This window comes from Artemia sp. Qi Xiang Cuo, chromosome 13 (genome assembly GCF_049724085.1).
Source record: "Artemia sp. Qi Xiang Cuo chromosome 13, ASM4972408v1, whole genome shotgun sequence".
In the NCBI taxonomy this organism is placed as follows: Eukaryota; Metazoa; Arthropoda; class Branchiopoda; order Anostraca; family Artemiidae; genus Artemia; species Artemia sp. Qi Xiang Cuo.
The window spans coordinates 70,942,760-70,964,219 of NC_142806.1; the positions used below are offsets into that span (position 1 = coordinate 70,942,760).

General features: G+C 36.1%; 2 protein-coding genes across 2 annotated transcripts in view; both read right to left on the minus strand.

The window, feature by feature from the left end:
* Positions 1-136, minus strand: part of LOC148945608 (core alpha-(1,3)-fucosyltransferase-like) — a 123,324-nt gene extending 123,188 nt beyond the window's left edge. Inside the window, exon 1 of the mRNA XM_089099374.1 lies at positions 76-136. The gene's annotated coding sequence lies outside the window, so the exon portion shown is untranslated. The remainder of the gene's footprint in view (positions 1-75) is intronic.
* A 23-nt stretch (positions 137-159) lies between these two features.
* Positions 160-21,460, minus strand: part of LOC148945609 (uncharacterized) — a 46,401-nt gene continuing 25,100 nt past the window's right edge. Inside the window, exon 4 of the mRNA XM_089099100.1 lies at positions 160-2,053. Within this exon, the coding sequence (XP_088955226.1) occupies positions 1,307-2,053 (747 nt within the window). The 3' untranslated portion in view covers positions 160-1,306. The remainder of the gene's footprint in view (positions 2,054-21,460) is intronic.

The following is a 21,460-nucleotide window of genomic DNA, read 5'->3' on the forward strand; positions in this document are numbered from 1 at the left end:
CCAATCCCAAAATAGAATCCAGGCTACATCTTTGACTCTCTTAGCCCCAACTCTCTATCTTTGTTAATTTCTTACCTGACATAATATAAACGATAAACCCCAAATAAAATAAAATCCTATCAATACAAGACAAAAAAAACGTCTAAAGCTGACGGAAAATACATTATCTCAAGTTTATTTACTGCCCACAAAATTACTAATTCTTATCAAAATACAAACATTTACATTATCACCGGTTCGCAACTAGAGCAAAGAAATTAAAATCTAGCTAAGGTATGATTTTTACTATTCTCTATATGAGTAAATTAATCACCAAACAAGCACCGGTTTTGGGTCACAGGCATGTTTCATGTTCAGGAAAATGAGAACTCGGCAACATCAACACCATGTTAATACGTTATCCATAATAAAGTTATAATGATATAATTCAAGCTTTACATTTTGTTAAAAAAGATTCGGTTGACGTTTTCTGGCAGTGTGGAGGAAGGTAGTCAATTTAAGGTAAAGCCAATTTCTTCATGAAAGCGCTAATTTAATGGTTCGTTTACACATTGCGGAAATTCATGCGGATTTAGCAATTCGTGCGGAAATTCCGTCCGTTTTCGTGCTAGAAAAAATCTCTAGCTTTCCGCAACGTTTTGAACAAATCAGGACGGAATCTTGGCAAGATTTTTAAATGAATAAAATCATGAGTATGGATTATCAAAAACTAAAAGATCTTATAACTTTGGTTCAAGGCTACCCCAGCTTCTATGATCCTGCGCACCCAGGCTATGAGAAAACTAAGAAAAATGGTGTCATTTGGCTCTCTATTGCTCAACAGCTTTCAGAACAGGGTAAGAACATCGGTCATGCTGTTGCGATAATTTGAAATCTTTGCCTTAAAACGCAGCGTTATTTTAGCCATAGTTCGAACAGAAACGGACGGATGTCCGCATGGATTTCCGCAATGTGTAAACGAACCATCAGTGAATAAAAAGTGACAATTTGGCAAGAGCAATAAATTTACTTAAAGCGCGTTTCCATTTGGCAGGTTTTGCAAAACCACATTGTCCATTTTTAAATTAGGTTTCAATGGAGACTTGTCTACCCATTCCGTATTGATAGTTTACGGAATGGAGGACACAAACTCTACAGAATCGGCATACTTGCAGATTGGCAGAATCTGTCAAATGGAGACGCGCTTCTAGTAGGGGAGAGGTAATGCCATCTATGATCTGGATAAAAACATTTGTTGAATAAGATTTTTTTTCTTTGTGTTGCGTCTTTTTTGATTACTTATTATCATTTATTAGAATATATTGGCTTAGAATATGTACGGAATCATTCTATACGAAACTTTTTCGCAGTATTTTTTCCAATAGGGGCCATATTTTTCAGCACACTTTTCTTCGTCCCTAAAAACTCTATGAACAAGAAGTACTGTCAGAAATATCGCATATAAAAAGGGCCATACACCGTGACCCCACCCTGCTGCGCACCAAGAAAACGCAGCTAAAATTTCAAAAACATAATTTAAGTGTCTGGCAACACCCCAAAAACCTGAAACGAGTAACTTTGACTGCTGTCTCCCTTTTGGGCCATCGTATTCAGCAATAATATAGCTGGCTTTCTTACCCCATATTAAGCATTGACCTTCAGACGCCCTGAAACGTTGTCTTTCGTAATCTACCCAATAGTTGAGTGTCACGGACAAAATACCAAAAACTAAAATCAGAAGTGAGTATGTATCTGACAATGTTGGAAATTGAGCCACAATATAATATGAAGCGTAGGTGTAAAAAGCAGGAACCCATACAAGGCACCCCCAACAAATGTAGTATCCTGCTCTGTCTAATGTGATGTCAAGGGTGTTGAAGTAACCGGTTTCCCACCAATAGAACTTTGCAAGGTATGCGGTTTGAATGAAGAAGGTTGCAAAAGCAGCCAGGCTGAATCCATGGAGTAGCCAATTAGTGGCAAAGAACACGAGGATGAGCACCTCCCAGAGCATTAATCCAATACGGCAGTTTGTGAGCTGTTTTACATCGACCCCGAAGATTCTTGGATGGATCTAAAAAAAAGAATGTTTTTATTTCGCACCGACCCTTTTCTAGATTTTTACTTTGTATTTTTGGCTGCCACTTTGGGCTGCCGCTTCGATAATGAAAATTGTAATTTTATGAGCAATATTTGTATTTGTATCTTTGTTCTTCTCTTCTCTTAAAATTGTGTTTTTTTCATCTTTTTTTCTGCTTTCTGTCACATTGATGTTTTTAATACTCAATGTTTTTAGTTTTCGATACATTTTTAAGATGTCTTACAATAGTATTTATAAATTCTTACAATCTGTTCATCTGATTACAATTCTCATCCGTCCATAAAAATACAAGAGACTCAATTCATCCATCTCAATACCATCTATTCAAAGAATTCGTGTTCAGGGTTCTCTAATTTCAGTCAGCAGACGATTTATGAAAAGTATTAAGGGGACTGAAAGGGACAGTCGCAACGTATCTAGAAAATCAACCGCGTGTACTTAGCAGGAGTAATTTATCCGACAACTAATACAAACCGTTTCAAGCAATAATCCTAATAACCTCTGACGTCATTTACGTCAAGTGAAAGGCTTAGGATAAGTAATCTTGGAATTTACGAACACACTTTAAAATCCATTAATCTAGACTAAACAGCATTATATTTGAAACCTCAGAATTGCCCTCACATGGGATGTCAACTCCATGTTGATACTCAAAGCTCTGAACTATGATATTATGCAATTATCAATTAGCGCTCCTTATGACACTGGTCTTTTACACTGTTCTACCATTTGGTTGGACATATCTGTTTGTTCTTAGTTCCAAACAGTCAACAGATGGATCTGGTGGAAGAACTCATTCAAAATTTTCTAGAATGATTTTTCAGAGACAAGGAAAGGGCCTCCTCAGGTTGCCAGTCCTAAGCTTTTCCTTAGGATCCCAAGGATCACGTTTCCTTGTGATCCTATAGGATCACAATGAGTTATGTACCTACATGTTTGTCTACTTAAGGCCGCCGATCAATAGGAGATACTTTGTCAAAGGGGCATTCAAGCAATGCTTAGAAACTTCATAAAATAAGAATACTTTAGACCATGATCAGCTGTAGCGAGTCATGAACCATTCAGTCACCCTCAGCAATGACTGTTGGCAAACTCTCAAAAAGCCTGGACGCAGTGTCAAGAAATCCCTTCCATACCCAAGCTTTGCAGGAAGGCTCACCAGCCCCATGTAACTAGCCAGAATCAACTGTAGTAGCATCATCTGTCGTAAATAATCTAGCCATTTGTCTATTAAAGTGCAAGGTGTACGTTTTTAATTAGGTGAATTTAAAATCCAACACATCTGCATATTTGACTCTTAATCAATTTCTGTAATTAATGGAAAAACACGTGCTTCTGCATAAAGGTTTCATGTTAGGTATTAAGCAAACTGTTTAATTTAAAGTATGTTCTGGCAGACTCAGAAAAAAAGCAAAAAAATAGTTCTGTGTTATTTTCAAAGATTCCCTGAAGATGAGAGTTAAGAACCCCTTCAAGAAAATTTGAGAGATTTATGGCTAAAGGTTTTATTTCAGATACATTCTACAGAAAATTTTACTGCTGCCCCTTCCCCTAAAAAGTGATGAGATAAGATACTTATTTCAAAAAATTGCTGCCATAAGCTCCAAAGGGTCGAATTTGTCGAAATAAAATAAGCTCCAAAGCACAAAGGGTTGAAATAAAAACAGGACAAACGAAAAACATAAAAAAGTAAATAAAAACTAAAAGATTGGCAAAGGAATGCCAAAATTAAAACTATCATAATGAGAATCCATTCATTAGTTATTATTTAAACTGACATTGGTCATAACAGGCTAAAAGGATAAAAACAGGTGAAATTCAATAAAAAATAATAAATATAAAAAAATCATTTAAAAGGGATATTAAGAAAAGAAGGAAAAAAACAGCAAACAAAAAAAAACATGGGCAGGGTCTGTACCAAATAAAACAAGCGGGAAGCAAGCTGGATGTTTTGCTTCTTTTTTTATCGTAATGCAGGGGACAAAGATTTTTTACATACAAAGGCACAGCCGTGAACAGAAGACAAAGAAGGAACAGGTTGGGGAAAGCCCCTAGGAGGGCAAAATCTGGGCGGGAGATGACTTTTCGAAAAAAAGTGTTACGTGCGCGGGTTTGTCGTTGCATTACAAAAAAAAGAAAAAAAAGGTGAGGAACAAGATACATCTCTTGTACTCAAGCGTTTCTAACATAGCTTTCTTTAGATGGAGAGAGTATGGGACTTGACATTCTTTGAAAATTATTTACAAAGCTCTTTTTTGGGTATGTTCAATTCCATCTGGCTCTTGTCTGGAAATGACAGGATGCCAAACTGGACAGACATATTCGAGATAAGGGCCGACAAAGGAAGCATAAATTCATAAAGAATGCGAAGCGGGGATGCTAAACTTTATCTAGAAGCCTTAGGAGGGAAATAGATTCAATAGCTATATGGATGACATTTTCAACAAGTATACCCCACTTTAAATTAGGAGATGTCATGAAGGCGACATCTTCGGTGATTTTAGCTGTCAGTCTATAGCCGTCATATGTCATAACATGTGCGTCAAGACAGAGAAAATACTGCTTAGAACTCCATGCTAACAAGTGTGGTTGATTCCAATGGTTTATTCTGACTTACTTTCGTTAGCCAATCATATTGTTCCTTATTTCTGAAGAGAAAAAGAGCGCAGCCTTTTACGAAATAGGTGAACTATTGCTTCGTGTTAACTACTTCTGAGCTGAAAAGGAAATGCAATTTCTGGCGAGACCCATAGTTCCGCCTTTTCAAAACCTGATAGGTTCTTTCAGGAGAAATATTAAGCCAGTAATAGGAACAAAAGTTTTTGAGTCACGACACTTTACAATTAAACACTGTTTCTCTTTGGTTATGATGCTTACAGAAATAGCATAATTGTCGATGCATATGGTTTATCTGTATCTTCTCCTACAAAAATGGGAGATAAGGAACAGTCATAAAAAAACTATTTTTGCATTAAAATACGCGGTATGCACACCTATTTTCTCTTTTCTTTTCTTCGTCTTCTTCCCCTTCTTGTAAACAATTAAATAAAAAAAACAAGTTTTTAAACTGAAAGTAAGGAGCGATATTAAATCTTAAAACGAACAGAAATTATTCCATATATGAAACGGGCTGTTCCCTCCTTAACGCCTCGCTCTTTACGTTTAAGTTTTTTGCTGTTTTATAAAGTAGAGTTGTGAGAAAGGGTCAAACATTAGCTTAAAGAGTGGGGCGTTGAGGAGGGGACAACCCCTTTCATATACGGAATAATTTCTGTTCGTTTTAAGTTTTAATGTTACTCCTTATTTTCAGTTTAAAAAACTTGTTTTTTTTTATTTAATTTCTGATCGTTTTTTAGTTAATGCAAGTAGTTATCTAAGTACCATTTCTACGACTTTATGTTCCATCCTGTGTTATTTGCGTACGCCCCCGTACCAAACAGGTTTTTCTGGTAGAACCTTATACTTTACTGACGCCCCCGTACCAAACAGGTTTTTCTGATAGTCCTATTCTACAGGTCATTACACCTTTGCCAAGAGGAACGAGTATAACTTGATTGGTGATGGGGATTTGAATAAAAGGAATATTTTTCTTTACAATTCATATTAGTAAGAGAATTGAATTAAAAGAGAATAGTTTTTATTTGCAAGGCTATAAGTGGAGAAAAAAAAATGAGTGGAGTATTTACATTATTGGAGATTAATGATGGAACCGACTGCAGCAGCAGCAACGATATATGAGTACCTAATGTAGCTGTGGAAATAACTGCCGGCTGTAGAATATGTCTTGAATGGGACATTATGTATGCTAGATACGTGATATCATTAAGCAAATTTAAGCAGGAGGAGCAGTTGTGTTTTGCTGGAAAAGTAAATATTCTCCATATAAATAAACTTCGGTCAGCATTAGATGTCCTATCGAAATATATTGATGAGAACAAAATGCATCAGTGAATATTATTATTGTAATTATGTTCAATAAAACTGTTTCTAGATCAATGGTATTTTTTTTTCTTTCTATAGTAGACTAGCGTATATTTTCTAGAGTAGAAAAAAAAAGAAATTCTGGTTAGTCTGAAGTTGATGGTGAGAGAGTTAGGACTAAAAAAAAAAATGGATAGTTTTAGGAAAGATCGAATCATGAGGAATCTAGTTCTTATGGAAAAACCTTTGATTCTAGATGATGATTTTCTAGAGTTGTCTATTCAAAGGAAGATATTTTCTCAAGGAATGCTTGTCGATATCATGAAAACTGATTCTCCATCATTAGACTATTGTATGAAGCTTCTACATCGTGGTCCAAATGCATTTACACAATTTATTTATATATTGATCACGACACGACAAAATTATATTGTGGATATGCTTTTAAACATTAGTTTAGAAATTTAGGACATGTTTTCATAAGAAAGATGGTGCTCAAGGATGATTTACTCCTCTCTCTCTCTCTCTCAGACATTTTTTTTGTTGCTAGCTCAGTTTCATTGTGGTAGTGAGAGTGTCAACACATGACAAAATGTTCCATACATGTCCGTTATGCATGTACTCACTGGGCAACTGGTCATCATGTGAGAGTTGCACAATGATTGAGGAGTATGATGAAAAGTGTAGATTATGCAACCCGTGTAAATTGCATAGAGGATATGCTGTGCAAATTATAGGTTGTAATTCCTGTCTTGAAGAGGTGTGTGACTCTTATCCTAGAGGTCACCTATGCTCCAATTGTCATTATGATAAATGTAATCAGTGGGAGAGTACATATCCCGGTATGATTGGAAAGAATCCTAACCGTGATTTTAGTTTATTGGTACGAGATTGGTATCGTCGTGGTTTTAGATTGTTCTGGGAGGAGGAATCGGGTCAACGATTCAAAAGTTGGAACAACAAAAGAACATTGTTTATAATTCATCACTTTGAAGAAAAGTGGTGTTAGGATTATACACACGCAGATTTTAATGGGGCTTTTACAGAATACGATTCGATACATGAGGATACTGTTTGTAAAATTGCTTAGAATGGACAAACTTAAACAGGTGAAGTTTTTAGAATAAAAGAGAATAGTATCATTGACTATACAAAGAGATATAACAAGAGTGAAGTCACACTCTACTGTAGAAAATTTGACCCTGACATTGCACTACATCAAGACCAGTACACTGTGAATTCAGATAATCTACCTGCACTAGTTGTTGTCGACAAATATTTAATAGTAGATCAAATCTAAAGAGTAGAAAAGTCGTTTTATCAAGTATATAATTTTTTTTTTATTATTGAACAATTTCACATACATCTTTAGAACATTTTATTATCAGGCCACTAAAATCAATATTAAATAAACTTGTAAGTATATTCTCCACTATAAATTCGTTCAATCTATGTAAGTCAACGTATATTTTGAGAAACTGCTTGTAGGTTTAGCCACGACATCTGAACAAGAAAAAGAGTAGTGAATGAAAGCCACATGTGTTAGTCGTTAAATCATGTATTCTTCGTTGATTTTGAATAATGCTTTTCCCCCTGCTTTCAATAAAGTTGTTGATGTATGGTGCGTAGAATTTATACGATAGGCCAAGAGGATCAAAAAATTCAATATTCTTCGCTGTTTGAAAGATGCATAGCCAATGACCGGTCTTCAAAGTCGATGGACTGGTATTAACAATGATTAAGGTATTGTTAACACTAGGAATTTTTCAATGAAGTCCGAGGGTATGCAATAGGACTTGTATTGGGACATGTATCGGTCCATACTAAATACGTTGATTATTTGGTTTGTGTTCATGGTGCTAGGTCTAGTAGAACTCTGCCGTCGGGAGTGATTTCCCAATATGTTTCAAATTGACTCAGTAATATTAGTGTGATACTCTCAGTCAGAATGTCGGCAAATGTACACTCTAAACGTACATTCTCTGTTCGTACTATGGTCATATCCTATGTGCCTGACAAGTCCGAAACAATAACCCCATAATTTTTTTAAAATATTGAATCGGTTATTCCATTTTCAAATAGTTGAGAGTCATGATCTAGGGAGTCTATGGTCAACTCGTACAGAGTTCTATAGGATTTTTTGTCAAATGATAGTGTACAGTGGAATACCATTCACTTTACACACGAGGATAGATAGATAAAAAAAATTAAAATCAGAGGGGAATTCAGTCAAGGATGCAACGGCACTGCCGCTCGTCACAAAGGCCAAAGCCAATTTTGATGGGAATTCTACATTGATAAATGATGAATCTCTATAGCTACGAGAGCCGGTGGCAATGTGATGTTGATTGGTGATCGTATGGGGGACATAAAGTTTAATTTTGTGAACATTGGCTCTCAGCTTCTCCACTGTCAATGCAACAGATCTCATAACTTGCTTTTTCTGAACGTGTAGATTTACCGATGTGATGGTAAAATTTTAATCAGTTACCTCAGGAAGTGTTTTTCTCAAAATAAAATTCGCAAGGACCAGATGTAGCTTTATGTCAATCTTGATATTGGGGGATAGCCAATGGGATATATTGAATATCTCATTATTTAATTTTCCAACTAGATGATACTCCTGGGTCACTGCAGTAGTCAACTCACCGTCAGTATCAACACCTGTTCGATATTCATAGCCTAATGATTGTCCTCTCAACTCCTTGTAAGCCTTTGGCGTCATCATCATAAATTGTATGTAGCATGCATAGTTGGATAAATTATTGCTAGTACTCCCCAATGTTCCAATAATAAATACATTAATTTGTTTTAATAGGTTGTGTAGAATACAGTTCTCATAGGACAGACCATCGCCAGAATTTGGAGTTGTATTATCTGACGTTTTCTTCACCGCGACATTTAAACCAATAAATGTTGACGACAAATCAATAAAATAGTCCTCATTGGAAAATATCTCAAAGTGTATTTTCTCTGAAAAGGACTGTTGGTGAGGAAATTTCTCAAAGCTGCCATTCTCAAAATTGAAATCCACTTTTCGGGTATTGAACCAATTCAATGAGGAGCTGATTGATTGGTATCCTTCCCTGTAGCGTAGATAGATCATATTAAGAGAAGAACTTTTTATTTTATCTAAAAACATTTTTCCTTTTCATCTTCTGCTGCTTATTGGCCTTCGTTGTTTTATTCCTCAAAGTTCCTGTTGATGTCCTTCGCTTCCTGTCTGGCTGGAGACTGATGGGTGAATGACGCGAACGCATCCTTTTCAATCCCTCTCCATTTTGTCTAGATTTTAATTGCTCACCAACGGCTCTGGCTGAAGATCTAATATTTTCCTTAACACTCTCCTTGAAATTCGTGCCCGACCCCCGGTTCTGTAGTGTTGAGGCAGCAAAAGTCGATGAGCAGGTACAAGATATTTTCTGGCAAGGGGTAGTGCAAAACGAAATAGCCTAGCAAACCAGCTACCAAGACCATACCCAGACATTGTAGTACGCCCATTGTAGTAGTCCAATCCATTGCCTATTTGACGTGGACTCAAAGTACCAACATAACAATAGATATTAAGACAGGAATCTGAAATTTTCATATTGTTCATTTTTTAGGTGGTTTTACCGTCATTGTTCACAACATGTTAAATATGAATTGCACCCACAACTCAAACTAATTCTATGAATGCAGATACGCTTGAGCCCCGAGATATCGTTAACAGGCTGTTTTAGGACTATTAAGTGTTTACAGAAGCATGCTTAAGAGTATGCAGTTTATAGTGATGAACACGTTCGTGATTTACTTTTAGTTCAAAAACACGTAGGAGTGGGACATTTGAATTACCGACTCTCGACGTTTACACAAAGGCTGCATAGAGAAATAAACAAGAGTCCGAGGCAAAACCAGGTGGATAATCGGCAAAAATAACTTGATCCACCCCTAAACGGTGCCAGCATTTTCCCCATGGATCATATTCTGTTTAAAGCCAAGAACATCTCTCAAATTGTCATTGAGAATAATTGTTTCAGTGTCAACAGGTGAGCTAATGTAAATCCTATCATGTTCCAATGAATAATTAAAATGGAATGTACCATTCCGACGATATGAGATTTTTCTATTGATTGTACGACACAAATCCCCCATATTATCATATTCAATATATTTCAATCTGACATGTGGATAGTCACTAGATTTAAGTGCTTCAACCCATTCATAGTTGGCATAGCCCAACCCATTCATAGTCCAATCGAATGGTATAACTTTTATATCATACACACGATCCTTTCTCAGGATGTCATAGGTATTTTGAGAATACAGTCGACAAGAGCCACTTCATATGCACCGTCATATTTGATGGCGGGTGAGAGTTTTGTCCAAAAATCACTTGTCGTATTCAAGTCATTGTAGAGAGGATCGGAAACGTTGGACATGAAAGTTACATAGAAATCATGGGGCATTGTCAATATCTTCAACACCGATCCAAGAATCAAAATCAGAGTTGTATCCTAGCCAACGAACAAGTAACTGTTTCTTACCCCCGCGAGTACGTGTCTTTAATATCTTTTCAATTTGATAGATTTCACTAGCATTTTTAACTTTTTGCAGTTCATAGTCATAAAAGCCATCGAAAATCTCTTCAGCTTTGGTATCATGCAGGCGATAAGTTATGGGTTTAGTGTCTAGGATTTTTGCCACTTTAAAAAGTTCAGTGGACCACAAGTAATTCCCTCTTTCAAAAACATTAGTTGTTCTATTAATTCGGATAGTCTCACCAACATTGAATTTATTTTTCTTGTATTTTTGATCCGAATTGTATTATGATCCGAATGATGAACTTCCGTTGGTGTAGAGTTGGACAATGATCGATGAGGTCGTTGATTATAAATCAACATGATTTTATCTAGATCATGAATAAAAGCCGGCGTATTTTTCAATGTACAATATCTTGAAATTAAAAGTCGAATAGTTCTTATCAATCGTTCGGCCAATGCAGCCTTTATAGGACTGTGACTATGATAGAGCAGTGTACTATATTTCTCTAGTACTTTTTCAACATGAGGATTAATAAAATTTACTACCGCGATCCGTTTGAATTTTTTTATATGAATCCTTTTCGAGAATACTTTCAATGGCCTGAGCAACTTCAACACCTCTCTTTGATCGCAATGGTATTTTATATGCATAGAGGCTAAAAACACTGATTGAAAGTATAATTTACTTTTACGGCATAATGTGACGTTTTTGAAACTCATCTAGAGTCAAAAGATCAGCTTACATTATATCCAATGAGTAAAAGGCTTTAGTTTTTCGATATTGATTGGCATGAAGTCTGTGATTTCTATGCAGAGTGTAACTTGGTTCATTTTGTTGATAGTGTTTTACACTTTTAGTGTGAATACCCATGACTTTGGAAAGAGTTGTGGGGGAACTTAAACTCCCCGCCTCGCCAATATTTTTATAAACACCTTTCAGAACTTCAGCCATTTTGAACGTAAACACGTTGTGTAATGTCCGCTACCCTTTTGTATACTGGCTGCTGGTGACGTTGACTTGATACGTCTTCGCTTTTGTCTAGCTATCAGTGGTGTGCTAGTATTTTCAAAAATTGATTTAAAATCTTCTTCTTCTTCAAGTTCATATTTTAATGTTGTTGATGATGATGATGCACGTTCATTTAATTTTTTTAGAATTTGTCTATTGCCAATAAGACTTTTGGGGAAGTTTAATGTATTTAGAAAGTTGTATAGATGAGTGTCAAATGATAATAGTCCTTTACGATTTGTAACCATGTCATACATTAAATCAAGTAGATTATATCTCTTGCCCTGAATTATAATCCTTTCACCATTGCTCTCAACTTGAATTTCACCACTTCCCAGGAGATAGGTTAAGAGTCGTGTTATTTTTTCAATATATTGGTGGGGCCTTAGATTTACAAATTTAAATAAAAATGAATTCAAATCATCCTTCTTTAATTGGGTTCCAGCAGCAGCAGCAGCAGACTCTTGAAAAGATGATTCTTTTTTGGGATCAGCAGCAGCAGTGGGCATCGATCGAGAGTGTTGGTCGACTTGACAAAGTGCATCTTGAAGTAAAATCAGTTTTTTATCATCATCAATAGTTTCATTGTCAACGAATTTACTCAGATTCTCCTCAAAGTGCTCGACGGGTGAGAGAGCGAGTTCTATTGGTGTCAATTTATAGGGTTTTGCCATTCTCTAGAGAAAACTGTTTACAAGTCCTGTAATTATTGGCAGTAAAAGTGTGAAAAAGCTACCGCCTGTCTGAAGAAGTCATTTCTTTTTAAAATTCTTTCCTTTCTTTTTAGAAACCAATGCACGTGCAATGGAATGATGTTGCTTTGCCTGTTGCTTAACTACTTAGGGCAGTTGAACATTATCCTCAGTCAAATTTAAACAAATATCGGATATTAGATTAATGAAATCATTGTCAATACCTTGTTTGAGTATTGCTTTTCTAAGCTGAGGTTTTGAAGTGCTTAGAACTGAAAACAAATGCCTATTTTCATGTACTTTCTTCAGTGTCATGATAGCAACTAATAGGTCTTTTTAGCGTTCACAGGGAGATATACTGTAATTTCATTGTCGAAAATATCTGTGACTACACGCAGATCCTCGGATGTATTTTGATTAAGATCCAATAGGATGTAGCCCTGGGGTTTATTAGTTGCCTGATTGTATGCTGAGAGCAGAAATTTAGGGGCACCTGGATAGATTTATTCATTGAGGGTTATTAGCGAGCTAGAATCACGAACAACTCTGTAGATGATATAGCAGGTACAGATCAAAGCAAGTGTTCGCATACATTAGCTCTGATGAAAGAGATTGGTTAGAACCAGAGTAACGGAAATCTGTTCATGATGATATTGAACAGTGAACAATTACAACATTTGCTGAGACCATTGTTCAATAGATTCAGCCAGATCGTCAATGATCAGTCAAGAGTTTGGTTCAATAATGTTGAAAACATCAAGTCCCTGTATGAACTGTATCTGCACCGATCTCATGGCAGCAGCAATTGCTTTTATTTTATTGTATGACTCCTGCCAAATACTATAGCAATAGTAGATTTTTTTCGGCTTTTCCGCAAACATTTTATCACAATTTTTAATTATTTTAGTTAAGAGTGTTGTTTTTGCCCGACATTGAGGGCCCACACAGAAACGATCTGAACGGTGTTTTAAATTGATATATGTTCCTTTCAACAGTTCACCTGGACAACTAACTGTAGACCCTAATTGTCTAATGACTAAATAATTTTTCCCTACTACTACTCTGTTCTTCAAGAAGAAGAAGACAAAGACAAATACAGAATAATATTTTTTCTTTTATTATATGCACAAAAAAAATTAACAATACGTTGAAAAAAAAATACACTTTTTAATATTCATTTATAATAAAAAAATACAACATTTGCATGGGTACACACAAAGAGAAAAATCACTTTTTTTGTTTATTTATAGAGAAAAAAAACATTAAATTAGAGAGAGCACTTGAAAAAAAAAATCTGCTCTAAGTCCAAAAAAAAGATAACTTTGGTGACGGTGCAACCCCCCCCCCACACTGGCGGCGGCCGCCCCCCCCCGGGCCGCGAGGCCCCCCCCCCAAAAAAGGCCACAAGCCCCCCCCCCGAAGGTTTTAGGAAATAATTTACAGGACTTTATTTAAACCGAGACTTTCCCTATGGGCAATACATTCGATCCGGTCTGAAGTTAAATAGTGTCCAAGGGGGAGGGTGGTCACACCATCTTGACAAACATAGACCTTGTCGGAAATGGTAATGACGGCTATTTTTTATACATTTACAGTAAAGTTCTTTTAGTTGTTGGAACGATTTGCCAACATTTTTGCTCGTGGAATTGTATTTTGAACAATACAATTCCTATAAATGTTCGTGTCGAAATTTTTTTCCACATAGCACGTGGGTACTCCTTTGCAACGTTTCTTGATTTCCTCGTCGTATGTCTGTATAAAGTACACCTTCGGACCTACAAACATAACACGGGAAATCAAGTCGCTTACTTTTTCAGATTTAAAAAAAAAAAGCATATTGGGCGCCCGACGGTTTAATATCTAAGGGTAAATACCACTACACCAAATGGTGTAGTCCATCCGTGAGCTGATAATTTCACCCTGCACCAAATCATCAATTATATTTCAGGTTTTTGCTTTTAACAATAAAGAATCCGTGTCACTCTAGCACACCTTTAATTGCCCCATTTCAGGCCACTGTACCCTAGCCAAATTATAGTAGAATTCCAACTTGAGCTTTTTTTAGATCTCCAAGATCGCACTTCCTGCAGCAATTTTTTTTATTTAAGACACTGCGTCTTTTTTTCCTATTCAAAAGTACCATGTCCTGGTCAATGATTGTAAAGGAAGTGTAATTGGGATTGGCAATAATTTGAGCACATTGTTCAGGATCGGTCACAACGTCACAATAATTTCTATCGCGGACACTCACACACATTTTGCCGAAAGCCGAATTCAAAATGAGTTTATAAATTCCTTTTTCGGCTTTCGTCTGTGCTTCAGAACGTTAGCTGACAAAAGTGTAAACAAATATTTCCAAATAAGTTTTTTGACTAAACTCGAGTGCTCGGTGAACCTCTGTGACATTGAAACTGTTGTTGCACATCCATTTTAAAGCCAAATGATGTACAGCTATGTTTTTTTTTGGCAGAAGGTCAGCAATAAGTTTTTTTTTTTAAGGTGCCCAATTCAATCCGTCCACCTCAAATGAACAAATATTTAGATTATTTAAAAAGTCCTTAGTCAAATGTTTATTTATGCACGGGAAAACAAAATCCTTTACTTAATCGTAAAGCTCGACTGGTATCTCTCCAACAATTTCAAAAAAAGATCCAACCGGCCCACTCTCCTCAACACCACTGTTAAGGTTGGAGAAATGGGAGCTTGAGGGTCATTGAGCCATTTATAGTCACCGCAAGGTATTGAATATTTAGTGATAGATGTAGGTTGGATATGATGAATATCGATTAACCCGGCATCCTATCTGTGCTCCATATTATCCCCCTGTGGTCCGTGTTCCAATTTCCGGGCTCGATTACCCACAAACCCCCCCCCTCATTGCACGCTCGATGCCCCGGTTTTGATCCCGGTCAGTGTTTATCTCAATATTTTCACCACTTATTTCAAGGATGAGGTCCATCACTAGATGAGGTGAAGAAAAATAATAACCCAAATCAAGATTAAATTCCTTATAGATTTTATCCGTATTTTTACACATAATGTCTAACAGGGTTAAGACGTCACTCGTCAAATACAGCTTGCAGTAGTCAAACCCATTTTTACACCCTCCCTCTGCCCAAACTTTTTTAGCAAAACTGTATTCCTCGGGGGTGCAACTACGATCGTGAAGACTGTCGTAAAACGATTCAATTGGAGGAATACATTCCTCGGCAAATCTCGACATGGAACAATAATGGTTATAAGGATATATACCCTTGACCGTTAACAAATCATATAAATCATTTGGAAATTGTTGCTTGAGAAGGGGGAAAGCATTGCTGCCGTCTTCGTTTTTCTGCACTTGAATTGATTCACTCAATCATTTGGGGAAAAAACTGTAGGAATCTAAAAAGCGAATTTTATTTGTGTACTCAACGCCGGCTTCAACAAATTTCCACATAAGTTCCAAAACAAGCAACTTTTCCGATGATTTAGGTATGATTTTGTACGTAAAGCTGTCTATCACCCATGCATCATCATCTACTGTTCCATTTCTTTGAAGATGTGCCAATGCAGGTAGCACATACTTTAGATCATAGTTAGAGTTATGTATAAAAACCGGTAGAAAAAGTTGTTGTTTAATTTTTAAATTACATAAATTGTGAGCCCACCCTCGAAAGTTACTTTTTCCCATTGAATTAGGGTCAATAAGGTGATTGTGGTCCTGCACCGCGTCTTTTGGGGCAAGGGCACCCCTACACACCCAGCAAATTGTCCCCTTTTCCAGCCCCAATTGCTCTTTATCTAACAATGTCATTGGATAATTGGTATGACGTAATCGTGAAATTGCCTTGTTTGCCGTTTTTAGTAAAGAAACCAATAACTTTTCCATACTGCCCTCCTCGTCCATAGTAAAAAAAACTCTTCCAAGTTCATTTTATTGTTGGCGTCGCGACGAGCGTGTGCGTAGGAACACGCAACTAGTTTGTGTTCCTTGACTATATTTGGCCTTGATGGGTCCGATACCTCAACCAGTCTTGTTTCACAATCCAAAGACACTTTATCATATTGCAGAAGAGAATTTTGAAATTTTTAAACTGTAAAGTGTCTTTGCCTTCTGCCGGCATTTCAATTCTTTGATTTCCATGAATTTTGCAATGCCCCATGTGATCTGAAAACGTTCGCTCAGATCTAAATGGGGAAAGGCACATGGGGCAATAGAAACGTTCTCCTTTCTGAACACCTTGAGATAAGAGTCGACTTATTGCTGTGACGGGGAAAAAATGACCATAAGAATTTACATCTTTGGGAGGTTGGTAAATAATCCATACAAAATTTTTAACATTTTCCACCATCGGTGTCCTCACTGAGTACAAAACTCCTTTTTTATTCAGGTTTTTTTCCCCCATCTACAAATTCAGTGTCATACTGAAGAACAACCACCCCCACCCCAAGAATTTCAATTTCGTTCTCATAAATGCTTATTTATTTAAAGGACACTGGCTACATTACCTCTAAAAAAACAAAAATTAATTTATTGAAAATTTTCACACCGTTGCGTGCAAGTTTGTCAAGATTTTTCATTGTTGATTCATTTTTTAATATCTTATGAGCTGCTGTTAAAAACGCGTACTTAAAACATTGTAGCCCAGTGTGAAAATTGAAACCCTGAACTCCTTTGGTAGACGTCAAATCTGGGTGGCAATTTATTCTTAGATGACCCGCTCCCTTTAAAATAAAGTTTTTTTTAAATCTACTGAGATTCAGATACATGTATTCAATGTATAAAATGGTGGACCCAAACCCCCTGTCTCGCTAAACGTATCCAAAGTTGAAATTAGTTTATTCACCCAGTTGAAAAAGTTGTCTTCAAAATGATTTAGACCTGGATAAAAAGTCAGGTTGCCTTTCAAAAAATGAAAATAAAAATTTTTCCCGGATGTCCTCTTTTGTAAGTAAACTTTTTTATTTTCCGATGCTTTAATTTTCTTCCGACCACCCCAATTCTGAATCTGAAACTCAAGTTTTTCTCAAATTTTGACGATAGAGATATTGAGAACTTCACATTGTCATTTAAAATAATACTCACGTTTTCCTCGGGAAGGCTAAAATCTACCCTGTATGTTTGCAAATGACTTAGAGGAGATCCTAACAAATAAAATTCACGAAATTCCGGGGACGTAGCACTATTTTCATGTCCTGTCCCTGTTTGTTCAGGACTCAATTCACTAATAGTAAAGTTGCTGTTAAAAATGTCCCCGGAAAAATATGCTGCTGTTGTATTACTACTACTATCTATACCATGAAGTGGAATGGTGGAGGAGGGTGACAGGGAATTGTCAATCACACCACCACCACTCCCAGTCTGTTCAATCACATTGGGATGATGTGGCATGAGGTCTCCTAATACGTATTCCAAGGTGTAGGGGGACAATTGATCGAGCCAGCCTGTACTGTCCTGTGATGGAATTTCGTTATGAGGACCCGGTTCAGATTCACTAGTAGCATCACCTAAATGTTCACGCATAAAACTATCTGCTTACTCCTGTTCCTCAAGCATGTAAATATCGCAGGTTAAGTCCTCCAGGCTAGCCATTTCCCCAAAAACATCATTAAGGAACCCTCTATGCCACTCCCAATTCTCTAAAACTAGTGTATGTACATCCCTGAACTCTGCTGTTGGTGACAGAATTGATTCTGTAAATACACGTGCTTCATCACTCACTGGTGTCGATGATGGTGATATATTTTTAATCTGTAGAAAAAAAAAGTTTTATTTCTTATTTAAAATAACCTTTATTTTTTTTTATAGTTAATAAACTTTGTTAATTTCTCATAGTCATTGTCCCTACCACTATCTGAACAATTAAAAGAAAAGGTCCTTTTTAGAGCCCCCCCCCCCAACCCCACCCCGGGAGGACCCCTTGGGAACCGGGGGCTTCCTTCGCGGTAGGAGGATCGATGCCCTTTCGAGTTGAGATATCGGACTTCACAGCACTGTTCAAATAGAACATCCTCAAATTCTTTTCTCGAATGCATCTTTCAACGAAAATAATTGCTTGAATTGAGTTTGCCCAAAATAATGTTTATTCGTATCGTTGTTAAAGACATAATTAGAGACTATTAAAAAAGACTTTTTTATCGCAAAAAGACATCATGTCACATGAAACCCTACTTAAAACTCAAAGCGGATTAAGTAACGATGGAGTAACTTGATAAACATTGGATATGCGCGATGGCTTAGAACAAAATATACAGTACTTTGAGAACGATCTTTGACACAGTGAACTGTTTGTATTTCAAATAGTTAGTTTTTTGTTTTTAAAAGGAATATTGGAATTATTGCATTAGAATGCGTCTTGGTTAGAAGTTACAAGGTAAGGTTTTTTTTATAGAAATGAGTGATAAGCATTCTTTTATATACCACTAATTTGGTTAATGAAAGAAAATGCAATAATTTAGAAACAAATTTTAAGTTTTATTCATCAAAAGTAATGCGCCTGAGAAAATACTGTCTTATTTTTGAAAAAAAAATATATACACTTACAAGTTCTGGCTGTACATCAGAAGTCCCTGGCATGGCTTGAAGAGGAGTGTCCCTCCTATCTTGATCTGATGAGGCTGAGGCATTATGCGAAGCAGCCCAGTCTCTTTTCAACTTCTTTCCAGCTTGCGTGGAGCTAACACTGGGGTTAGAGGACCTTGCCATTAAAAGATTTTCGGCCATTGGCTGGTCCAGGTCATGTGTAATTCTACCAGCGTATTTGATAATAGATGGCTTTGTGGTTTGCATTAATGCAGGTTCGCTCCATCTCGCTTTCTTTTCCAGAGGGGCATTATAGCACTTATCCTCTTCCTTTTAAAAAAAGGACAAAAATTTAGCATGAAACAAAAATGCATTTTGGGTTTGGAAAATAATTCATTTTATGCTAGACATCTATATTGGTTTAAAAAACATCTGTACTTAAAAATAAAGGTCTTTGTTTTTGGGATGGAGGGCCTATTACAAACTGCTTTTCCAACCATCTGCTTTTTCAATTATATTTAATGCGAATTTAACGGGAAAGGGGGGGAAGCGACTCCCCGCCTTCCTTTCCTAAGCCCAAGGGTAATTCCCCCACCTCAATAACTCACTCATTACCCAAAAACGGTTTTAGAACTTTTAAAAAAGGTTATTATTCTAAATAAACGACCCTTGTGTTCCAGATGTCATTCTTAAATAATTAGAACAAAAATTCAAATTTTAGCGTAAAGAGCGAGGTATTCAGGAGGAGGTAACTCCCCTCAAATACATAATAATTTGTGTTCCTTTTAAGTTTTAATGTTGCTCCTTACTTTCAGTTAAAAAAAAATTTTTTTTATTTATTCTATATTTAGGATAACGGTAAGGCTTCTAAATGAAAGTATTTGCTCTCGAAGCAATGAAATAGAATTAATCCCTTTGACATTTACTTATTACTTTGACTAAAGCGCAAGTCAAACTTCTAACACATCGTCTCTCAGTCTTTGAGTCACGACTTCCGGGGGAAGGAGGGGGGTCATAGTCCTACAGGCGAGGGGGTCGAATTTAGTCAGAAATTATTAAACTCCTTGGTATAACAGCCTTTTTTTCTCTTTAAACTATCAGATTTCAATCAAATGTAGACATAAATAGAAATTTAAGAAGTGGAGAAGTTAATTAACATGGCTCAGTCAATCCCCTATGAGATAATAAGGCCCGTCAAATAAAAAGGATAGCTAAGCTAACAATGTTATTTATTAAATAGGGTTATAAGGTAACAAATTTTATTTTTGAGGAAATGGGGGGGGGGGGTGAGGGTTTGAACCCATTAAATTTCAGGAATAGATTCTTCAACGCAGACGGCCTGGAAGTATTTTCAAAAAACATCCCTAAAAAAAGCCACTGATCTTGATAAAAATCGCACCGTAATAAAAAGGAAGGTTTGTAACAATTAATACATTAAAAGAATCAACATTTTATTCTAATCCCAAATTACCGATCGAAAGCTAAGCACTTTTTCAAAAACATCCCTAAAAAGGCCCACTGATCTTGATAAAAATCACACCGTAAATTTCAGCCTATAAGAGAACTATGTAGAGGTTTCAGCTCCTAAACAATAGGCTTCTAAGTGCATAAGTACCCTTAGTTCTAGTGTCTGTCTTAAGTAGTCAAAAAGATTAATCAGTAGCAAAGTGGTTGTTTCTGCCATTCTGTCTTAATTTTTTATATACAATGAATCAAAATCGAAGAGAACAGGTCTCTCTTTTTTTGAATATTTATTAAAATTGAAATACTCGGAATAATTTAATATTTAATGATGAAGGAATCTTTTTAAAAGAGATAACTACACCGTTTAAGGAAAGAATTTCTTCCTTAACTTAATGACAAGACAATTTCTTTTTATTATAATAATGAGAAAATTTTACTCACCAGAAATTGCTTAGAATTATCCATTTTATATGTAAATGTTCACAAAAAATGTCAGTAGTGTTAAGTTGAATGAACTATTCAAAACTGTTGAAGAACCTAATTTGAAACCTGAATATATACAAAAAAAAATTGCATAACAGCTAAACAAGACATGCTGGTTTTGGTTTATCACTAAAAAAAGACATGTATATACCTTGAACTAGGAATTGCGTAAATCTCTTGGCAAAGGTGTAATGACCTGTAGAATAGGACTACCAGAAAAACCTGTTTGGTACGGAGGGGCCATAGAAATGGTACCTCTTACTCTACTAATGCAGCTTTTATTTTGGCTAACCGTCATTGAATGAGTAAACAAAATTTGCATAAAAATTTTACTTTTCTTTTGCTAAATGGATGTCTTTACAAATTAACTTACGTAACTAACTTCTATACTCGTATATTTTTCTTCTGGTAAAAAATACAAAGTTGCAGATTTTTGCAGATATGAGCTTGAAACCTATGTAATAGGGTTTTCTGATATGCTGAATCTGACGGTGTGATTTTCATTAAAATTCTTTCACTTGTAGGGGATGTTTCCCCCCTATTTAAAAAATCGGGTAAATTTTCTCAGGCTCTTAGCCTTTGATGAGTAATACTAAACTTAATAAAATTTATATATTTAGAATCAGCAGTATAAACATATTCTTTTGATACATTTATTGACATCAAAATTCTGTTTTTAAAAGTTTCGATTACTATTGAGCCGTATCGCTGGTTTTTTTATTACGTATATGAGGGGGTTCTCCCCTTAGTCAATACGACGCTCTCTACGTTAAAAGTTAAAAA